Source organism: Giraffa tippelskirchi, chromosome 11 (assembly GCF_054371585.1).
Source record: "Giraffa tippelskirchi isolate mGirTip1 chromosome 11, T2T-mGirTip1v1.2.pri, whole genome shotgun sequence".
NCBI classification, from domain to species: Eukaryota; Metazoa; Chordata; class Mammalia; order Artiodactyla; family Giraffidae; genus Giraffa; species Giraffa tippelskirchi.
In genome coordinates this window covers 143,994,907-144,016,955 of record NC_137285.1, presented here as the reverse complement: position 1 = coordinate 144,016,955, position 22,049 = coordinate 143,994,907, and the positions used below count along the sequence as shown (strand labels likewise).

General features: G+C 43.3%; 1 protein-coding gene across 7 annotated transcripts in view; it reads right to left on the bottom strand.

The window, feature by feature from the left end:
* The window catches only part of EXT2 (exostosin glycosyltransferase 2), a 146,552-nt gene that overhangs the window by 97,584 nt on the left and 26,919 nt on the right, over nt 1-22,049 (bottom strand). For all 7 annotated transcript variants that reach the window (XR_014069652.1, XM_081544998.1, XM_081544995.1 and 4 more), the window contains exon 7: nt 21,934-22,027. Coding sequence is in view for 6 of the 7 variants with exons in the window: in XM_081544998.1 (XP_081401124.1) it covers nt 21,934-22,027 (94 nt within the window). In the remaining variant the exon portion in view is untranslated. The remainder of the gene's footprint in view (nt 1-21,933; nt 22,028-22,049) is intronic.

Below are 22,049 nucleotides of genomic sequence, written 5' to 3'. Positions count from 1 at the left end.
AAACCAAGTCACTATGTTCAGAACATATTCAAAGGGAAGATAATTAAGCTTTACATCCTGGAGGATGCGGTATCAGAGAAATAGCATACTGTTTTTAGTGTTGTTTAAAGGAATTAAAAACTACGAAATTCTATTCACTGAGTAGCGCACGTGTGCGCGCACACACACACACACACACAGCTAGTCTACGTATATACAGAACAGGATTTTATTAAAATCCTTAAGCCTCTGGGTATTTGTGGCTTAGGGAAATATAAAACATTTTCTTTCTTGAATAATTCCACTAAATAAAAAAATCTGACATTTGCCTTAAATGTTATGTTGAAGCCTGATAACGTATCTCAGCTACTGAAAAGAGAAAAGCATGTAGCCAGTTTTTACTAAAAATCTTAGAGATGAAATCTACCAAGACTGCAAATTTTTCTAAATTTCAACTGCTTCTAATCTCATATTTTAATTTTATTCTGATATATACACAGAATTATCATCCAAAAATAAAGCACCCCAATCTGATAATTTGGGAAAGAAAGGAAAAAAACCTAAGGAAACTAGTAGGAGTAATTAATAAGAAAACAGAAAAAGGAAGAGTATTTGAAAAGAAATCCAAGAGCTTTCCATTGATTTTCTATTAAGAAAATCCTAGAAAATCAACTAAAAATCCATCAAAGCTAATAAGAAAGTTCAATTAAGTGGCCAGCTACAAAATAATTTGTAAAATAAATAAAACAAAAAACAAAACTCTTCTATGCCAGCAATTCCCAGTGAGATTTTACACACAAATACACACACACACACAAAGAATTAGTGGCAAAGCTCATCCTACTGGACTTCCCTGGTGGTACACTGCACAAGAATCCCCTTGCCAATGCAGGGGACATGGGTTTGATTCCTGGTTGGGGAAGATTTCTCATGCCTCAGGGCAGCTAAACCTTTGCACCACAACTACTGAAGCTGCATGTTCTACGGTCAGTGAGCCACAACTACTGAGTCCATGTGCTGCGATTACTGAACCCCATGTGCCTAGAGCCTGTGTTCTGCAGCAAGAGAAGCCACCAGTGAGAAGCTGCTGCACCACAAGAGTAGTCCCCACTCACCGCCACTAGAGAAAACCCTCGCAATGCAAGGAAGACCTAGCACAACCAAAAATAGAAAAAGCTCATCTCATTACACTAACTTCTCCCATCCAGATGATTCTTAGTCTTCCAGACAGACATTAAGCTGCCTCCCCCAGTATCCATTACATTGTTCATGATACTGACAAAATCAACTTAAAATACTAAGTTACCCAGCCTTTTTTGTAGCAACGGATACTATGTGACAATGGATACTATGTGACAACACATACTATGTGACAGTGGATACTATGTGACACAGTTTGGGTGCAGTCCCCAGATATGTGAGTTTTCATAACTAAAAAGTTAAAATCTGAGCTTCACAATATTACAACAGAAACTTCCAAAACTGCAAAGAGAAAAAAGACAGGGGAAAAAAAAGAAGAAGAAAATATCCAAGGACCATGGAACTATTATAAAAGGGGTAACATACACATAACACAAACACCAAAAGTAAAAATAAAATGGAAGAGGAACAATAATGACTGAGAATTTCCTCAAATTAATGTCAAACACCAAACCACAGATCCAGGAAGCTCAGAGAACACTAGGTAGGATAAATACCAAAAATGCTACACCTGTGCATATCATACTGAAACTTTAGAAAATCAAATATTTTAAACATTTCTGAAAGAAGCCAGAGTGAAAAAAAACACCTTACCTAGACAGGAGTAAAGGTAACAATTACATCCGACTTCTCAGAAACCACGCAAGCAAGAAGAGAGTGGAATGACACTTATAAAGGGTTAAGAGAAAAAAACCCACCAACACAGAATTTTATACCCTGGAAAACCCTTCAGAAGTAAAGGGGAAATAAATAATTTCTCAAGCAAAAATCGAGAAAATTTGTTGCCAGTAGTTCTGCTTACAGGAAACGTTAAAAGAAGTTCTTCAGAGAGAAGGAAAATGATGTAGTCAGAAACAGATGTACATAAAGAAAGGAAGAGCATCAGAGAGGGGCTAAGTGAAGGTAAAATTAAAACTTTCACTTTTCTTATTCTTAATTGATGTAACCGATAATAATCTATAAAAGCAACAGATTATTTATGTATATATGTATGTATATGTGAAATGAGTGACAGCACTGATACAAGGGATGAGAGAAACAGCCAGGATCACTGTGTTCACATAAGGAGGTGCCTGTACTATCACTGAAGCAGGAATATGTGAAAGTGGGTTTGGATTCGATATAAATGTAAAGCGCAAACTCGAGGGCAACTGCTAAAAAAGTATTTAAAAAGGAGTGTAATTGATATGCTAAGAAAGTAAAGAGAACAAAATCATATAAACTATTCAATTAAAACCACAAAAGACACAAAATGTGTAGAAGACAAAAATATTAATAGGAAAAAAGAACAAAGCCAACAAATAGAAAACAGTAACAAATATGGTCAATGTCAATTCAACTATATCAATAATCACTTTAAATGCTAATGGCCTGAATACTACAATTAGAAGCTTGTCAGGGTGGACCAAAAACAAGACCCAACTGTATGCTGTCTATGAGAAACCAACTTTAAATAAAAAGATACACATAAATTAAAAGAAATGGAGAAAGATATAGCATGCTAACACTAATCTGAAGACGGTGTGGGTAGCTATATTAATTTCAGACAAATAAGACTTTAGAACAAGGAAAATTACAACACATAAAAAGTGGCATACATAATGATAGAGAGGTCAATACTCCAAGAAAACATAACACTCCTCAATGTGTATCCAACCAACAAAAAGCATCAAAATACATGAGGCAAGAACTGACAGAAATTCAAGGAGAAACAGATGAATCCTCTACCAGAGCTGCCCTCTGTCAGAAGTACACAGATCCAGAAGGCAGAAAATCAGTAAGGGACATAGTTGAACATATTCATAGCACCAAATAATTGACATCTGTAGACTATTTCATCCAACAACGGCAGATTGGACACATTCTTCTCAAGCTCACATGTAACATTCACCAAGACAGACCACATTCTGGGCCATAAAGCATACTTGAACAACCATGAAAGAAGTCATATGATGTCTGCTCTCAGACCACAATGGAATTAAATTAGAAATAGTGACATGGAGGAAACATTATACATTTGCTAAAAGCCTACAGAATATACAACCCCAAGAGCAAAGCCTAACAAGGACTACAGACTTTGAGAAAGAAGGCTGTGTCAGCCTAGGGTCCACTCTAGCGATGAACCGCTGTGACGCACTGTTAGTGGGGGAGGCTGTGTATCTGTGGGGACAGAGGGTGGATGGGAACTCTCCCTACCTCCTGCTTGATTTTGCTGTGAACCTAAAACTGCTCTGAAAGATAAAATTTAGTGATTAAGGGACTTCCCTGGTGGTCCAGCGGCTAAGACTCCGAGCTCCCAATGCAGGGTGCCTGGGTTCGATCCCTGGTTGGTGAACTAGATCCCACATGCTGCAACTAACGGCTCACGTACTGCAACTTTTAGTAACGTGAACGGAGTTTGCATTGCAATCTGAGTCACAACTAAAGATTCCATGAGCTGCAACTAAGACCTGGGGCAACTAAATAAATAAATACCTTTTTTAAATTTAGCAGTTAAAAAACAAAAAATCCTACCTGGACTTCAAGTTTTATCTGCTTAAAAGCATACTGAGGCCCTTTCCCAATTCATCTGACAATTTCTACACAAGAGTCAGCATCTATTCTCTGCCCCACTGTTATCTCATGGGGTGAAAATACTTATCTTCCCAGTTAGATTGAAAACTCTTTGATGGCCCACAGTAAAAAGCAAAATCTGCTGGGCTCCACTCAAGGGCAAAGATTTGAAAACTTGGCCCATAAGTACTACAGATTTGGGGCAGTGGGTTTCCGTGGGTTCTCGCGGCTTCTTTAAACTGGTATCCTGCAGTTCTCTAGAGTAATGCCCAAGTGTAGAGAAACTGGAACACACTAAGGGGACAGATTGCCATTCTCAATGTTTCATTTTCCCCAACAGCAGCAACAAAGCAGGACTGACTAGACTTGGCTTAACCAGCAAGGTCTCTATTTTCAGCTATGTCATTGCAGGGGAACAGCTGAGAACTATATTAAATGTGAAATGCAGCAACTACCCAGTGCAAGATCTAATGTATCACACCTAATGAACAAATTTTTGCTCTTCCCCTCAGATCTCATATAGAACCTGATGATTCTTGCTAGGACTTTAATCTCTCCTAGGATTTAATTTCTATTTTATTTTTATTTTTACATTCTCCCACATTCCCAGCCTTCTAAAAATGTATCAGAATTCAGAATCCACAGTAGGTTTGTTGTTGTTTTGTCTTGTTTAAAATAGTCTCTACCTAGTTGGCACATAGGTAGTGAAGAGAAAAATAAAATCAACTTAATACTGGCGACTATCGTTATGAACACTTCCCTGGGTAGCTCAGGGGTAAAGAATCCACCTGTCAAAGCAGGAGACATGGGTTCAATTCCTGGGCCAGGAAGATCCCCTGGAGAAGCAAATGGCAATCCATTCCTGCCCGTATTCTTGCCTGGGAAATCCCATAGACAGAGGAGCCTGGTGGGCTATAGTCCATGGAGTTGCAAGACTTACATGACTTAGCAAATAAACAACGACAATGGTTATGAAACTCTGCCGTGCAAAATGTGCCCTTTCTTCCCCTTCTCACCCTTTGGTGAGGACTCTGAGAACTTGCTCACAGCCTTTCCCCTTGGCTGGCTGCAGAGTACTCACTCCTTTAAATCTAGTTTTCTCTTTCTCCCCTCATACCATTTTTGTTAACCATCCCTTAACTTCCCTCAATGTAATCCCCTTTTCCTGGTGCTGAGAGGAAGAGGTCTTTATACAGTCTTCCAGGCCAAGCTCCCCCTAGCCTGCTCCCAACAACTGCTAAAGGCTTCTCAACACCAGCAGCAGCCCAAGCCTCATAGGAAGAGCTGAATACACCCCCTTGTGCTTATTTGTGCTGATTTCTAGGAGTTCTAGACCTTGCTCTTATATATAAACCCCTGAGTCATTCAAAGGTTAGGAAAAGCAAGCAAGTATATGGACCAGCATTCAAATCCTATTTGGAAACAGAGCTGCGTAGAAAATTCCCAAAAAGCCTATATGTAAGCACATGTTATCCATTTAGAACCAAAGATTTCCTTCTGCTCATCTCCATCCTCCGTATTTATATTTATGGGGAGTGATTAAAGAATGAACATGCAGTTAGTTCCACCTATAGTTACCAGAGAAAACGGTTCCAGTATATATTCCTTAACAATCACAAGGGACTTCCCTGGTGGTCCAGTGGCTAAGACTCCCGGCTCCCAGTGAAGGGGGCCCACGTTCAAATGGAACTGGATCCCACGTGGCAGACTAAGGGTTCAGGTGCCTCAACTAAAGGAGCCCCGGTGCTGCAACAAAGACGGAAGATCCCGCGCGCCGCAACTGAGACCCAGCAAAGCAAGATAAAGTAGTAAATATTTTTTTAGCAGAAGAATGACAAAAATGTAAGGAAGAGGTCAGGAGGATGAGGCCCAGGGCAGTACTTCCTGACAGCAAGACAGTATGCTCAGTTAAGTTCACAATGTTTACTTAGACGACAGGGTTTTTTTGTTTTTTTTCCCAAAGGCTAATCAAATATGTACAGGTTCCTTATAAGCTTACATGGCATCGTATAACATGGTTGATTCCCATAAAGAGTTGAAAAATCTGAGTTATCATCAGGGGAAGGATACAGAGAAAGAACTGGAACATGAGACAGAGAGAGGCAAGTGAAGAAAGAGGATTTCAAATTCCTTCCTCCAAGTCATGCAATAGGATTTAGAAATGGGAGAAGCAAATTTGCCATTAGGTAGAAAACAGAAAATAGTGGCAAGGAGAAGCAACCTATAAACCATCCTCAATACAGCAATTAATGTATTGAGGATGGTTTATACTCATCCCAAAGACATACTTATCTCAGTGTAAAACCAAATGCCCCCAGAGAAAAGGTGAGAATAGTGAACTTTTTAATCATATGCTACAAATTCGTCCCAGTCCCAAGCCTGCCACTAAAGTTTTGTAACTATAGGCCATCCATTAGCCTCCAAGGTTCACCTTCCCCCTTTGCAAAAAGGAGAAGAACTACAACTACCTCATCAGATTTTCATGAGGTCAGTTATCAGACATGGGAGTTAACATAAATGCTAGTTTTCCCCTTCCCTTTGTCAACTGGAAAGCGCAAGCGCATGACCATACTCACGACCACAGAACAAGATGGCAGAAAAACCAGGCCTGTCTCTTCTGACACCTGGGTACCTGCTAAAAACTCAACCTTTACTCTGAAGCAGAAAAAGACCCTGCCAGGGTGTTCTTTCTGCTAAGGATTCTCAGTAATGTTCTCCCTGAATTCTAGCAAAGCAGAGGAACTCAATGAAGATCATTTACTCCTCTGCTAAGCTAACAGCATCATAAGTAGAAGGCATTTTTCTACTCAATATTCTTAGAATAAGAGGTTTGATTTCTTGCCAAAGAAGCTATACTGAAGTCATCCAATAACCACAGGTCCCTGGATTTGCCTCCCAGCACTCAAGCTCCCAACACTCTTGTTCCGTAGGCTGGAAGCCAAGCAGATGTGGGAGAGCAATCCATGCTATTTCTATCTCTTCTTGCAAGATCTAGTTTTTCCATAAAGTAGAATGACTCAAGAAGACAGGAAAGAGTGTCCCATCCTAAAAGGAAGCTGGGCCATCTTAAGAGTAGGGCTCATCTGACCTGGGAGCACTGGGACTGTACGTGTAAATGTAAGCCCTGGGCCACTTTCACTGCATCATCTTCACCACGGATCAAGCTCCCAGATATCAAAGATGGCTAGATGTGCAAGTTTCAGCCTTATTTAAAAGAAAAACTATTTCCAAATGGACTCTACGTGGGACAAGTCAGAAGAAAAATGGGTAAAAGAGCTTGAAGATTAGGGGAAGACTCGGTGAATGCTTGTAGGGTGTGCTCAAATGTTAACAATCTCCCGTCCTATGGGAAGCCAGGAGGGACAGAGGAGCAAAGTGGGCAGCCTGAGTCGTGCTGCTTGACATGTGACAGGCAGCTCCTGAAATAGAAAGCCATAGGTTTCCAGTCTCAGGGGTATCACCTTCAAATATGTCAAGGCTCTAAGGGTGGATCAGTTTTCCCAACTGCTGATGCCCTGCTGTGAGGAGAGATCCCAAGCAAAACACAAGCTCTGACTGGGAGTCTTTGAGGTGGCAGGAGCCGTGAGGAGTTCAAAGGCAAGTCCGGCCAGTGGCTTACACCTCCAAGAGCCATGGGGGTGAGAGGTTACTAAAGCAGGAGCCACTGACCAATAAAACTGTGTTTGGTCAAACCTTCTCAGCAAAGAGACGAGAGATTCATTTCTGCTGTGCCCGGTTCCCCCGTTATTCACACCTCTGAATTACACTGAATTCCCTCGGTCAGGTCGGGGAGCTTCTTTGGTGATCAGCAGCTGACCAGCCCTCTCTCCTGGTTGGGTTCATGGACCAGCTAAAAGGTTTGGACTGGAAACCTTTAATCAGGATCTGTCATCAAAAATAAATAAATAAGAGCGTGCTTGGGTCAGTCCGTTGTAAAGGAATCCGCCTGGGGTGAGATTTCCCATGTTTGCTATACCAAAACAGGGAGAAGGCTGCAAGCTTGTTTGATCAGAAAAGGTAAATATAAAACAAGTCTCACTGCAACGGGCATACTTGAAAGGCCGACCCCTTTTAACGAAGACACACACACAAGCAGCGTGTGTGAAGGGACGGAGGACAGAACTTGAGGGCTCATTTCATCCCATGTCACGCCACATCAGGGCCACGTTCCCCCGTCCATCTGCTTCCCAGTTAGTAACAATTCCAAAGAAGGCTGGGGAGCTAGCTAGTCTTTAGCAGGTTCTTTTTTCTGGCTGTGGATATTATACTAACTCACTCAGCAGTCAGGTCACATGGGAGCCCTCTCCACTGTCCCCACTCATTCCCAGAAACAGAGAAGTTGAGAATAGTGTGGGTCCAATGCCAGTTCCAGCTGACCGGAGCCACATGAGCCCTCCATAAGCTGCGCGCGGCTGGGAAGCGCCTTGGTCTGATCACGTGGTGGGTATTAAGACACGCTCTCCTGTTGATCCTGAGTGGAAACCCCAAAGTGCGTTCCCCCATTTGGGACTCTGAACAGAGGCAGAAGCTTGAAAGAGCTACACTTGCTCTGTGAGTGGTTCTCATCTTTACCCCACGCCCTTTCCTACCGACGAGTAAGAATAGCTGAGGTTCGTCACGGCAAGGACCCTCAAGAGAAATTCATGTCCCCATTCCCCACTCCAGAAAGCATCCAAGAATCTGAGTGGGAGCAAGAGGGTTGAGAGAATTCAACCCTCAGTCTGTAGCTTCAAACAAAAACGCAAAGATCTCTCTAGAATACAAATTATATATATATATATACATATACATACACACACACATATATAAGATCACAAAGACCTGGCCAAATTAACCTGAGAATTCAGAACACTTCAATACATGTATACATATATGGGCTTCAAATACTTGAAGACAAACTACTTGCTCCTTTTAAGAAAAAGTACTGAATTCTGAAAGATAACAAATGACCTGCTTACTTACTACTGAAGTCTTATCAAAATGGGAAATAAGTGCACATTTAAATACAAATTAATCTTTAAACTATAAGAAGAGAGAACTACATTGCCAGAAATGACTTATATGAAGCTATTTCTGTACCAATCCTGGTCTGATTCAGTACTAAAGGTCTTCTAGTCAAATTAAATGAAATAAATACACGATTGTTGTCTTACATTGCCAGAAATGACTTATATGAAGCTATTTCTGTACCAATCCTGGTCTGATTCAGTACTAAAGGTCTTCTAGTCAAATTAAATGAAATAAATACACGATTGTTGTCTTACATTCCCTAGAACAGTAGCATGGAATTACAAGATGGTGTTATTACAAAGTAGTCAGGCAACTCCAAACTCTCTCAACCTATTCAATGCTGAGGGAGATAGAAAAATACATTCAAACATAAAGTAATCAATATTAAGATTCATAAATATAGACAGAAATCTAATGGATCAGTTTGACCCTTACTGAAGACCTGACAATAGTGAATTCTTTACCAAATGTATCGAGACTTGATAATTTACAAGTTATTCTTTTGTAAACAAACCTAGATATTTTTCTAAGTAGATATATAATGAATTCACAAAGCCTGCACTACACTTCCTGTAATGAGCAATTATTTCTCAGAAATGCTTCACAAATAGTTCCATGCTGTAGGAAACCAGCCCCAAAGAGTCAGACAGTCCTTATATAGGCTGCAAATTAATGTTTAACACTTTTATTAGAGAGGCCATTTCCTAAAGCAATGCCCCATATTGGGGACTTGTTACAAGGGATTAACCCATGGTTAACTCTAGAGCTAGCTCTGCAACCAATGCCCAAAGAGGAAACTGGTCATATGACATAGCCACACCCCTTGCAAAGGCTGTATAATGAAGACTGCTCATAATCATATATTTACTGAGAACTTTCAGTACATTAAATTATTTGTAAAATATTTTTAGTAAATTTATTAAAATTATACCACAAGCAAAAATTTCTGATTCAGTAAACTTAACTAATTATAGAATATCAATTTATTCCACTGATATTGTTCAGAATATCAGAATATCTATTGATATTGTCAGAAATGTTCAAAAAAGTAGCTTGGTTGCTTTGGAGGTTGGGGTATTTTGATTTGTAGCTTGGTCAGTTTTCATACCTAATTACTCTCCCCACAGGAGCTACACAAGTAGTAAAACGAACCGGTATTTTTTATTGTTTGCTCAATGAAAATCATCAATCCTAGATCAACAGCTATATAATTTGACTAACTTACTACAAAAATTCTTTGCTTTTGCTTCAACCTCAAGTTAAATGAATACTTTAAATTGAAGACACTTGCAAAAGTACTCATGTCCAAAACTATTTGAAAAAGGAAAAATAACGTGTTTGCGCCAAAAGGGTGCAGGGCAGTTAAAAATATATGTCCACCGGATTTTGCTTATCTCTACTATCCTCTTCCTAAAAGCGTTTGTTAGGAGAAGAGGAACAGACAGATACAGATTCTGAGGGCGTGATGCCCCCAGCCAGCCCACCTGGAATCAAGGCTGGAAAGCTGAAAGCTGGAGGAGGGTGAGGGTGTACTTTTTGAAGTGCCTGGAAAAACACTCTGGTCAGGCGATGCCAGAGATTTTGAGGCTCCATCAAGCCACTGGCCCTGATCCAGGTAATGGTTTTTCCTTCCCCTCAGCTGTCTGCTGCTCGAGTTTTCCAGCAAAGATAGAAAGGAAAAGTGGTGGAGGAGAGGGAGGAGCAGCTTCCAGTCCACCTCTCGGTAACTGAGAGGGTAAAAAGGGCCAAGCTCTGCAGGCTGACATTTATAGAGGGCCTGGCGCTTCCACGGAGCACTCTGCGAGGATTACTGGGAGTTAGCAATCTGGTCTAAAAGGGGCAGCGGAGCAGACTGATGAAAGTCCCTTTAAACTCGATAACAGCGATGCTGTGGACACAGAGACAGCAAGCTGGAGCTGCCAGAGACATGCAAGCCGAGGTCTAGCCAGTCAGACAGCCTTTAGGAAAAAAAAAAAAACAACTGCATTGTAAACCTGGCTCCCTTAGCCCTTCAGGACTGCCCAACTCGCTTGCTGAAGCCTGAAAGCACAGGCTGCCAGCTGAACGGCATTTCTCATCAGGGGATAAAAATAAAAGCCCTTGGAAAGCCCTCCCTGGCCTAACCCTTGCTGCCCTGCCCCCACCAACCAGGAGCAACTTATCCGGCCAAGGGCGGAGTTCCGGACCTGCAGAGGTTAATTACCTCGCTAGTCTTTCACCTCCAAATCACCGCTGTGCTCCCCAATCCCTTCTGCCTGGCATTTTTCTTCAATTTTAATATCAGAAGTTTCACACGCCTGCCTGAGCTCCTGGACTCGGCAGAAAGGCCCATATAGCTGTCAGCAAACTGATAAGAACTTTAAAATGACTCCACAGGGCCTCTTTATAAAGAAGAGCCAAAGAAGCCTATAAAGAAAGAGGGCAGGGGCCACGGAAACCAGCCGCTCACACTGTTTTAACGTGGCATTAAAATGAGCTGCAGATTTATGGCAGTGTTTTAGCCCCTGGCCCAGATCATCTAGGGATGAAGAGCTCCTCTCGCTCGCCAGCGGGATTTCAAATATGGGATGGAGCTGGCTGGATGGGGTGGGGAAAGGGCGGCAGGGGCGAGGGGAACAGCAGAGAACCAGGGAAACCAGATGATACAACTCATTACCCTTTCAGTAGGAGGCAAACAACAGCTATTCCTAAGAGGCATCTCACCGGTCCTCTTAAATTCACATAAAAAGTTGCCTTATTTTTAGTACATACCTAGTAAAACTCCAGTTCTCCAAGTGTTCACCACCCAAATGTCAATTCTGATTTTGACTTTTCTCTTTATGCTTATTTTTTAATCTTCTGGATCAAGAAAAACGAGTAAAATCTTGATCCAGCAGAGGACACATTACAAGAGGGGGGAAAAAGTACGAAAATCATTCTCATTGGAAAGGGGAAAAAGTAATAGTACTTGACCCAAACGTGCCAATGAATTTTTTTTAAGGCCAGCTAAAGAACCACTGATTTTCATAAGCTATTCTGAAAACCAGAGAGGGGAACCTCCCTCTATTCCAAGATGGAGGAAGCACACCAGACCCACAGGAATAAGTTCTGTTTCAAGTTTCCAAGCCCAGAAGCAAATGCATAATACATCGCTTTGGTAACTTACTGTGGTTCCTGAAGCCCAAGCTCCAAACCAGGAGGCTCCTGCCCGTTTTCAAACCTAGACCCAGGTGGAGCACTCCCAGATGACAGCCAACACAGAGCAGGCAGACCGGCTGCTGCTTTAGATGTTTTAAGTCAAGGATTTCATTTAAACAACACAACTGCTCTATTGTATTATTGGGGGCTTCCCTGTAGCTCACATGGTAAAGAATCTGCCTGCAGTGCAGGAGAGCTGGGTTCAATCCCTGGGTCGGGAAGATCCCCAGAAGGGAATGGCAACCCACTCCAGTATTCTTGCCTGGAGAATTCCATGGACAGAGGAGCCTGGTGGGTTCTAGTCCATGGGCTCACAAAGAGTCGGACTATTATCCCCAGGTCTGAGATAAGAAAACTGACACTTGGCAAAGTGACTTGCCCGTGCTCACAAGGCTGGCAGACAGAAGACACAGCCTGGGATGCAAATTCAGGTCTCCCCAACTCAAAAGCCCATGTGCTTGCCACTATCAACATCTCTCAAACTTTCTGGACTAGGACCCACACCAAGAAACATAAATACACTAAATACTGACACTCACTGCACATATACATATGAAAGAAAAGATTTCAGGAAAGAGTTACCCTTGATAGGTAATACTCTGATGCCTTCCTATTATCTTTCATTTTTTAAAAAATAAAATGCCACTCAAGACTCCCTGAATTGAAAAATACTGTAGTACACAAGGACCCCCTTCCACCCAAAATCCATCAGCTGGCGTCAGGAGACTTGGGTTCCAGGCGAGGCGAGGCTCTGGCCCTAACAATTCATCCACAAGATCACTTGAACGCTAGGGCTTCCACCTCATTTATAAAATACGAAGAAAGGGCTGAATAATTTCTAACATTCCTTCCAGCTCTTTGATTTTTTTCCCCCCTCAGTCTCCTTAATTGATACTGCTTTCCCCTTTCATCGCGCATTTTTTCATTACTCTCCACTTATCACTGACCTTCCCATCCTTCCAGCTCCCTAGAAAGTTCTCTTGTTGGTATTTCAAGTTCCCCCTCGGGCTGCTCCATCTGACCCACCGAGTCTTTCCCACAGAAGCCAACCTCTGGGCGGAGCTCAGCACCTCTCAGAGCATCCTCTTGCCCTATTCGAGGCCACCCAGTCACGAAGCCTCCTTTAGCCTGCTGACCCATTCCGCAGTACAACTCAGTGACAGCACTTCTGGCCTCTTCATTCGCATGTTACTGCAAGTATTCTCCCTAGCACCCTGAGGACAGAATCTGTATTCCTCCCCTCCCCCTTTGTAAAAATCTCCCTTCATATACCTATACAATTCTAGCAAAAAAGCAGGTACTTAACACCTATTTATTTGACAAGTCTGCATTATGAAGTGAAGGACTCTAATTCTCCAAGATTTTGAGAATATCTGGGGTCAGAGGAGAATATTTGGAGCTGCTCTAGGAAAAGTCACTAAACCAATTAAAACTGGCATCACAATACGCTAAGTGAGCATTTACAGACAGAGCTCACCATGGACAATGTATGCCAGGGTTGCCAAGGAAAGCAGCTTTATGGTCTCCCCATCTGGACTGTGAGGATTTAAATCTCAGAAGCTATACAAAATAACTGCAAATCAGCCCCAACCTTAAAGACAGGGAAATTTATTTACAGGCCCTAGTGTACTATAAATTTGAGACCGTTCTATTAAAATGCTTTTCTTGGCTTCCCATCAGATACTTGGCAAAAGTCTTTTTCCAATAAGGTTCTTAATACTAAAGTTGAAAAAAATAAAAAGTTAAACACATAAAAACGCTCTTCCTTAAGAGTTCCAATTAAATGAGTCCTTATTTTATCCTGCTTTAAACATAGGTTGACTGATCTCCTTCACAATATGGATTTATACATTCAGGAAAACTCCAACAGAGTAACAAAATTGAAACAAAATTATGAAACTCAAAATATCCCATAATCACACTCTTCCCCAAGGCTTTCCCACTGGCCAAAGAGCCTGGCTTTGTATCAGAACCACAGTTGTCTGTTTCACAGGGAGAACGCCAAGGATCAGGTCAACGTGTTTCGTTGACGGGTAAGTGATCCAGTAGCTTTTCTAAGGGCAAGTACGAAAGCAGAGATTGGCAAACAGAGCTCGGAGTGGCATGTTGGGACTAGAGAGCAGGGGGAGGAAGGGAATAGTTGGCATTTTTTTCAAAGCCCTGAGAATTCAGTTTATGCATATTAAAGTTTTTTTCAATTTCACAGTATGGGGGGGAGGGGTGGGGAAGAGTGACAGACATTAGAATGTCAAATCTTGGAAATGAGAAGTGAAGTCTTTTCCACGTTCTGCGTATTTCCAGAGACGTGTCCAGTCTCAAATGTCTCGGGCAACCACTCTTTAGGAAAGACGATCCAATAAGCAGTTATAACCTGAATTGCTGGGAAGCTCATCCTGACACTCAACCTCAGTCCAGGCCACAGAGCTCTAGGGTTTGAATAAAGTTGTGGGCAGCAAAACAGAGCATGTTCCCCGTCTGTCCCTCACGTGTTGTGTGTCTCCGGAGGATCGCTTTACGTCTCTTCTTCCATTTCCTCACATTAAAAAAATTCAGATCACTCCTCTTGCCGCCTATTCTCACTACTCTGTTTAAAGAGTTTGCTTTGTAAATTGTGTGTGTTGAGGGCAGGGAGGGAGGGAGAGATGGACACAGACTGCTATGTAGCCGACGAGGGACACCACAGTCAAGCACAGGGGACCCTCGGGGGAGCGCATCCGTCCGGGCGGCTGGGGGTCCTAGACATCCCAGGGCTGACACCTTTAAGCGGATCACAAAACACTTTTAAAGAATAAAAGCAAATTATTTTAGATAGAAAACTTTCGAAAATACTTTAAGCGAAAGCCAATATTTTAAAAGCACATTTATATATGCGAAACGTAAACCTTCACTTAAAGATTGCACGGCACCCTCAAGGACAGCCGTTTTTGTATTTCCACAGTTTTAAGATGCTCTGTCAAAAACAGCTTCAAGGCGACAAAAAAGAAACTATATTCAACGATCAAAGTGATGGTAAGACTCATTTGGATGCCAGAAGTCCAAAATACGCAAAACAAACACGTACATATTCCTTTGAACCCAGGAATTCTACCATCTTACAGTGACACCCAGGATATCGAGGAGCACATCCTGTTGTCTGCCATGTATCCACAGTGCTGAGAGTTCTGTTTTCATTTTTTAAGTTGGTTTTTTTTTTTTTTTGATGTGGACCATTTTTTAAAGTCTTTATTGAATTTGTTACAATAGTGCTTCTGTTGTTTATGTTCTGGATTTTTGGCCATGAGGCATGTGTGACCTTAGCTCCTCAATCAGGGATCGAACCCATACACCCTGCATTGGAAAGTGAAGTGTTAACCACTGGAGTGCCAAGAAGTCTCAAGTTCTATTTTTTTTTAACTTTTTGTTTTGTACTGGGGTATAGCCAGTTAACAAACAATGTTATGACGGTTTCAGGTGAACAGCGAAGGGACCCAGCCATACATACATATGTATCGGTTCTCCCTTAAACTCCCCTCCCATCCGGGCCACCACGCAACACTGAGCAGAGGTCCCTGTGCTGTCCAGTAGGTGCTCATCGGCTATCCTTGGCTAACCATTTTAATCACAGCAGTGTGTACACGGCCATCCCAAACTCTCCAACCATTCTTTCTCGCATCCCTCATCTTGGCAGCCATAAGTTTATTCTCCAAGTCTGTGGGTCCTTTTCTGTTTTGTAAGTTCATTGTTACCAATTTTCTTTAGATTCCACATATAAGGGACGTCACACGATCTTTCTCCTTCTCTGACTCATGTCACTCAGTATGACAATCTCTAGGTCAATCCATGTTGCTGCAAATGGCATTATTTCATTCTTTGTAATGGTTGCATAATATTCCATTGTGTATATGTACATCTTTATCCACTCCTCTTTCGACAGACATTTAGGTTGCTTCCATGTCTTGGCTATTGTAAACAGTGCTGCAGTGAACACTGGGGCGCATGGATCCTTTTGGATCATGTTTCTCTCCAGATATATGCCCAGGAGTGGGATTTCCAGGTCATACTGCAGCTCTATTTTTAGTTTTTTAAGGAACCCCCATACTGTTCTCATAATGCCTATACCAATTTACATTCCCACCAACAGTGCAGGAGGGTTCCCTTCTCTCCACACCCTCTCCAGCATTTATTATTTATAGAGCATTCCATCCAAGTTCTATTTTTAAAACAGTTTTTCCATCTTCTCTAAATGCCTTCTCTATTCATGCCTGACTGGCAGATGCCCCATGTCACAGCCCCTCACTTTACAGTCTTTCTGTCCTTCAAAGATGTAACTTCGAAACTACCGTGTCTATGGAAAGCAGACAGTTCAATGTGCTGAAATCACATGTAAGATAAAAGAGCAGCCTCCTGTGGGGTCTCTCCCGTGAATAAAGTGCATGAACTCTGGTGGACACACATACACTTACTGTTCTGTGGTCTCTTCTGTTCTCTCCTCGACCACAGCCAGGCATGACAATAGTCCTGCCAGGTGAGGGGACCACATATTCTTCAACAGACGTGTTCTGTCTTTTTCCTAATCAGCCCATTATATCTTCACATACTCCTCCGGAGAACAGATATTCAGTATGCTTAGTATAATAGGAAAATATTAGGCAGGGTGAGATGGGTCGGTGTAATGGAAAAGAAACTGATATTTTAACTTGGCCAAGCATTCAGGGAGAGAGAGCAAAGAAGATGCTGAATGTTTCTGCCACCTCAAAGGCTCCCAGTCAATAGAGTACAAAGAAGAGTTCAAAGGCAAGGCAGGCTCCTGACTTCCACCTCCTAGTGTGGCTGAGGTTAGAGGTCACTGCTGGCGGAGCCACTGACCAATAAAAGAATGTTTGGAAACTCCACTCAACAGATAAACTGAGGATCCATTTACACCTTCCTCCCTATCCACACAAACACTGCCAACTATACAGTCCAGTGTCTAGTCAGCCTTCCAATATCCTGGGCTGCTCTCTTTTCACTGTGATTCAAAAGGAGACTGGGGATGTGCATGCTCCACTAGACTATGGAAAAATACTTAGTTGCACACTTCTGCCTGGCTTCCAACATGAGAAAGATAGTGGATGGAACCCTCCATCTTTAAGGCTGCCATCAAATACTACCTCCCCAATAAATCTGTCCCTAACAGCTTTAACCCAGACTTCCTCCCATTTCAGACCACTAACATGTTTTGGAAAATCTGTACCATCTTCTCAGCTTTCTTTGGGCTTGTACCCACGTATCCCCAGGATAGCTATAAGCACGTGTGGGTAGGGGTCACAAATTTCTTATTATCTCCCATCATTTCCCCTTGGAGGAAAAAAAAAAACATAATTAGGGCTCCACTAAGTTAACGAGCTAATACAGCTCATAAGACAATAAAAGGCTGACAAGTTGGTTTTATATCTCTATAACTATTAACCTCTACTGATTCACCGTGGACAGTGAGTGACTGCAGCCATGAAATTAAAAGACGCTTGCTCCATGGACAGAAAGCTATGACAAACCTAGACAGCTTATTAAAAAGCAGAGACATCACTTTGCCGACAAAGTTTCACATAGTCAAAGCTATGGCTTTTCCAGTAGTCATGTACAGATGTGAGAGGTGGACCACAAAGAAGGCTGAGCACCAAAGAATTGATGTTTTTGAACTGTGGTGCTGGAGAAGACTCTTAAGAGTCCCTTGGACTGCAAGGAGATCAAACCAGTCCATCCTGAAGGAAATCAACCCTGAATATTCATTGGAAGGACTGATAATGAAGCTGAAGCTCCAATACTTTGGCCACCTGATGCAAAGAACAGACTCATTGGAAAAGACCCTAATGCTGAGAAAGATTGAGGGCAGGGGGAGAAGGGGGCGACAGAGGATGAGATGGCTGGATGGCATCACTGACTCATTGGACATGAGTTTGAGCAGACTCTGGGAGACAGTGAAGGACAGGGAAGCCTGGCGTGCTACAGTTTATGGGGTCGCAAAGAGTCGGACACGACTTACTGACTGAACAACAACAAAAGCAACTATTAATCTCTAATTAATGGAAGGAACTGATTTCTAACTAAACCACAGAAAGCCCTATAAGCTCCCCCAGCTCTTCCAGTGCCACATACGCCAACACAGCCGGTTGCTGGTCTTCAGGGGCAGACAGCACAGGTGCAGGCTGTACTTCAAAAGTCCTAGCTTAAGTCCAGCTCTGGCTTCAGGTTCTAGCCCTGCATATGACTTTAATGGCTGCTTCACTATCGCATCTCAGGTGAGGAGGAAACGTTAACTACGCTTCCTTGTCAGGCAGAATGTCCTTCTCTCTTGGTGCGTCCTAACTCCCGAGTCATGTTAAGGACTGTCACCCTGTATCCATCGTTCCGATTACAGCCTCTGAACTCAAAGCTGCATTACCGTCCTCACCAAGATCCCACCCGTATCTCGGGGGTCAAATTCAGAAACTCTGGCTCTGTTCCATCACAGGAGAGCAGAATCCTGTGCTAAAAAGCACAGGAAGGAGCGGGTCTCTCTAGAGAGCGGCTCTGAGGAACGGTGTCAGAGTAGCTCATGGCACTCAGGACTCCTTGGAAACGGCTACTGAGAAGGAAAATGAGTCACTTCAAAGTGGATGGAGCCCTCTGCTGGCTACCACTGTGCGCGCAGCCCCTCGGGCCGGTCCTGAGTTGCTCACAAGAAAATCTGATCCTGTTCCTCAGTCTCAGCTCATTCTAACATAAGCAACCTGGGGTTCTAAGGTATCAACTACTGATGTAACAGGTTTTCCCCTAAAAGTTTATCCCTGTCTTACAAACACTCAAACTGGACCTCCCTAAAGAGAATTCACTGAGGTGTAATAACTTTGAGGAACCAAGCGTGTGCTGTTTTTTCAGTTACTCCTGCCAAGGTCTGATTGAATCAATGGAGGGGATATGGAAGACAAAGGACAAGCACATTCCGGAAGAACAAAAGCGCTGCCTCTAATCTTAGAGAGACGACTACATCATCAACAGGAAAGCTGCTCCAAGCACAGCATGTGTGCCCCCTTGGGAGGCGTCTGGCAACATCTGCAAACATTTCAAGGTGTCACAATCTGGGAGTCAGGTGTACCACTGGCATCTGGGAGTGGAACCTAGTCATCCATTCAAACTCTCTGGGAACTGCTTCAACCAGATAATCTCATCTCTGGCTGAGATCAGTTCAGTCTAGAAATATGAGGTTGGGAGAAGAAAAAAGGTCGTTTTGGGGATGCAGACTATTCAGAGAAAGGGGAGCAGGACTAAATGGGCCATGGCAGTGGAGCATCTCAGAAGGTCTGAAAGTAGCACAGAGAAGAGCATCAGCAAGCAGAAGGGAGATTTAGGACGGGAGGCAGGAAAGTACTGAAAGTGAAAGTGTGAGTCACTCAGTCGTATCTGACTCTCTGCGACTCCATGGACTGTAGCCCACCAGGCTCGTCTGTCCATGGAATTCTCCAGGCAAGAATACTGGAGTGGGTTGCCAGTCCCTTCTCTAGGAGATCTTCTCAACTCACGGATCGAACCCAGGTCTCCCGCATTGCAGGTGGATTCTTTGCCATCTAAGCCACCAGGGAAGCCCAGGAAAGTACTGAGATCACCTTTATTCTGCCAGGGGACATAACACAGGTTATTTACCACCAGAGACAGTAACAGGCCCTCATGACAGGAGGTGGTCATGGGAAAGAGATGACCACTCAATTATTAACGCTGTCAAGGACAGGAGTTTCACAGTGTTTTTTAACAGCTGAATGGAACATGGGAGCTGATCTAGCCAACCCTTGATTCCATAAATGAGGAAGTCCGAGAAGCTTTGGTCACAGACGTGTCACAGTCACACAATTAACACAGATAGACACAGGGCTTAAACCAGAGTCTTTTAAAGACTCCAAATGTGTCTCTTGGAACCCAAATAACCTAAAAGTACACTGTTTTAAGTAACCTTTAGTCACTCCACTTCAACAGTTCTATGATTCAGAACCTGTCACTTGAAAAGACTCATCTCAGACCTGTGGTTCCTAAACCAGTTCTTGGGGAAAAGGGCATTCTGTGAGCTGGCTCTGGGTGCTCTGCTCTAAAAACTAAGTGATTCTCTTCCCAACAGGAAGGGAGTGGGCTGGAGAAGGTAACTGGGCAGACTTTGCTCCTTTTTACCTCCATGGTGTTTTCTTGGCCTTTTATAAATCCATAAAAGATGATATCTGATTTAGCAGATGATTCTCTATTTACTTATGTTAACAAATCAAGAGGCCATAAAATGAAACACAAAGAGCATAAACACCAGGTCCCTTCAAGGAGCGTTTTTTTTTTCCTTTGAGTTGTAAGAACCACAAGTTCAAAGCAAGACTGTCAAGATCTCTAGGCTGGTTTTCTAACTCACTACAACTCAGATGAGGTCAGCAGTGAACCAACAAACGGGGAAGCCCAGAAACTTGAACGTGGGTATGCCAGGAAAGACTACGGGGAGGCCAAACTTAACCTGTGATTTGTTTTCAAATCAGAATGCAAAGTGCTTGACAGATGAGGTCACGGGGGTCCACGGAAGGCAGAGCCTTGGCCAAGGGCACAGAGTCAGCAACCGGCCAGGCTGGCATTCGACACAGGCAGTCTGGGGTCAGAACCTACAGACTTAATCACCGTGTGATGTACCATCTGTTTGGTCTAAGGAGCTGGGTACCAAAATAAAGAGGTGGACTGAACACATCCACTAACTCCCTCCTAAAACCCTAAAATGAAGGCGTGATCAAAGATAAAGAGAACAGGTGAGGAGATAACACTACCAAAGTGTGCAAGCAGGAAAGCAGGCAGTGGCTGAGGCGACAGGCCCAAGACAGCACACCCGAGAGGAGCCGAGAAACCCCTGCGTTCCGCTGCGGACACTCAGGGGAAGAGTCGGAGCTCGGGGCAGGAGGACAGATGGACAATGTGTTTAAGCAGCAGTCAGAAGCCCAGAGTCTCTCCCCACATCCACACAGCCTGTGATGGCCCTGCCCTCACCCAGAGACCTGAGGCTCATTCCTGCACAGGGATGCGTGGAGGCGGCTACAGCCTCCATGGTGAGGGCCCTCCAAACCTCTTCTCCAGCTTATCACCTACACAGATAATTTTGATGAGAATAAAAACTTGTAAAAATCCATTACAAGAAGAAAAGGAACCAGAGAAAATCATGATCTGAAAGGACACAGGCACCCCCTCAATCAATGTTCATGGCAGCACTGTTGGCAACAGCCGAGACAAGGAAGCAACCTAAATGCCCCCGGACAGAGGGATGGGTAAAGAAGACGTCATACACATATATGATGGAATATTAGCCAGACAAATGAAACAGTGTCGTTGGCAGCAACATGACAGACCTAGAGATAAGTGAAGTCAGACAGAGAAAGATAAATATCATATGATACCGCTTATATGTGGAATCTAAAATAATGGTACAAATGAACCTGTTTACAAAACAGAAGTCAAGTCACAGATGTAGGAAACAAACTCAGGGTTACCAGGGTGGAAGGGGGAGAGGAATAAATTGGGAGATTGGGACTGATATATACACACTACTATACACAAAATAGACGACTAATAAGGACCTACTGCATAGCACAGGGATCTCTGCTCGGTACTCTGTGGGGACCCAGGCTAGCTGATTCCACAACACTCAAGTCAAAGCTCCTGAGAAGCATCACCCTGAAACACACTGGCTTCCACGTCCGTCTGAGTCACCAGAGCCTCCACCTGCTGTGTAAATGGCCTTCCAGAGACAGGCTGCTCTGCGTCCTGAACACATAGCTGAGGTGTGACCCTAATGTCACAGCACGCTTACTTCAGGAGCGTTTCTGAATCTCTGACAGTTATTATTCCAAGCCTTCTCTGATGCAACTCCCTAACACTGCTTTCCTCTTTTAGGTCTGGTTGATCGACTCAGTGGAGGACACCAACCCCGGGCCCGCTCTCAGCAGCATGGACCCTGCTCTGCATCCGAGCACCCATGCCCCTCCCCCACAGGGCTGCCTGGCCCCTTACCTGTCTCTGCATTTCTTCACTCTGTCTTCGGGGGATGCTCTGCAGGATGCTGTAGACATCTGACATCTTTTCTTCCGGCACAACTACCGATGCTCTAAAGACAAGAGGGAGACAGC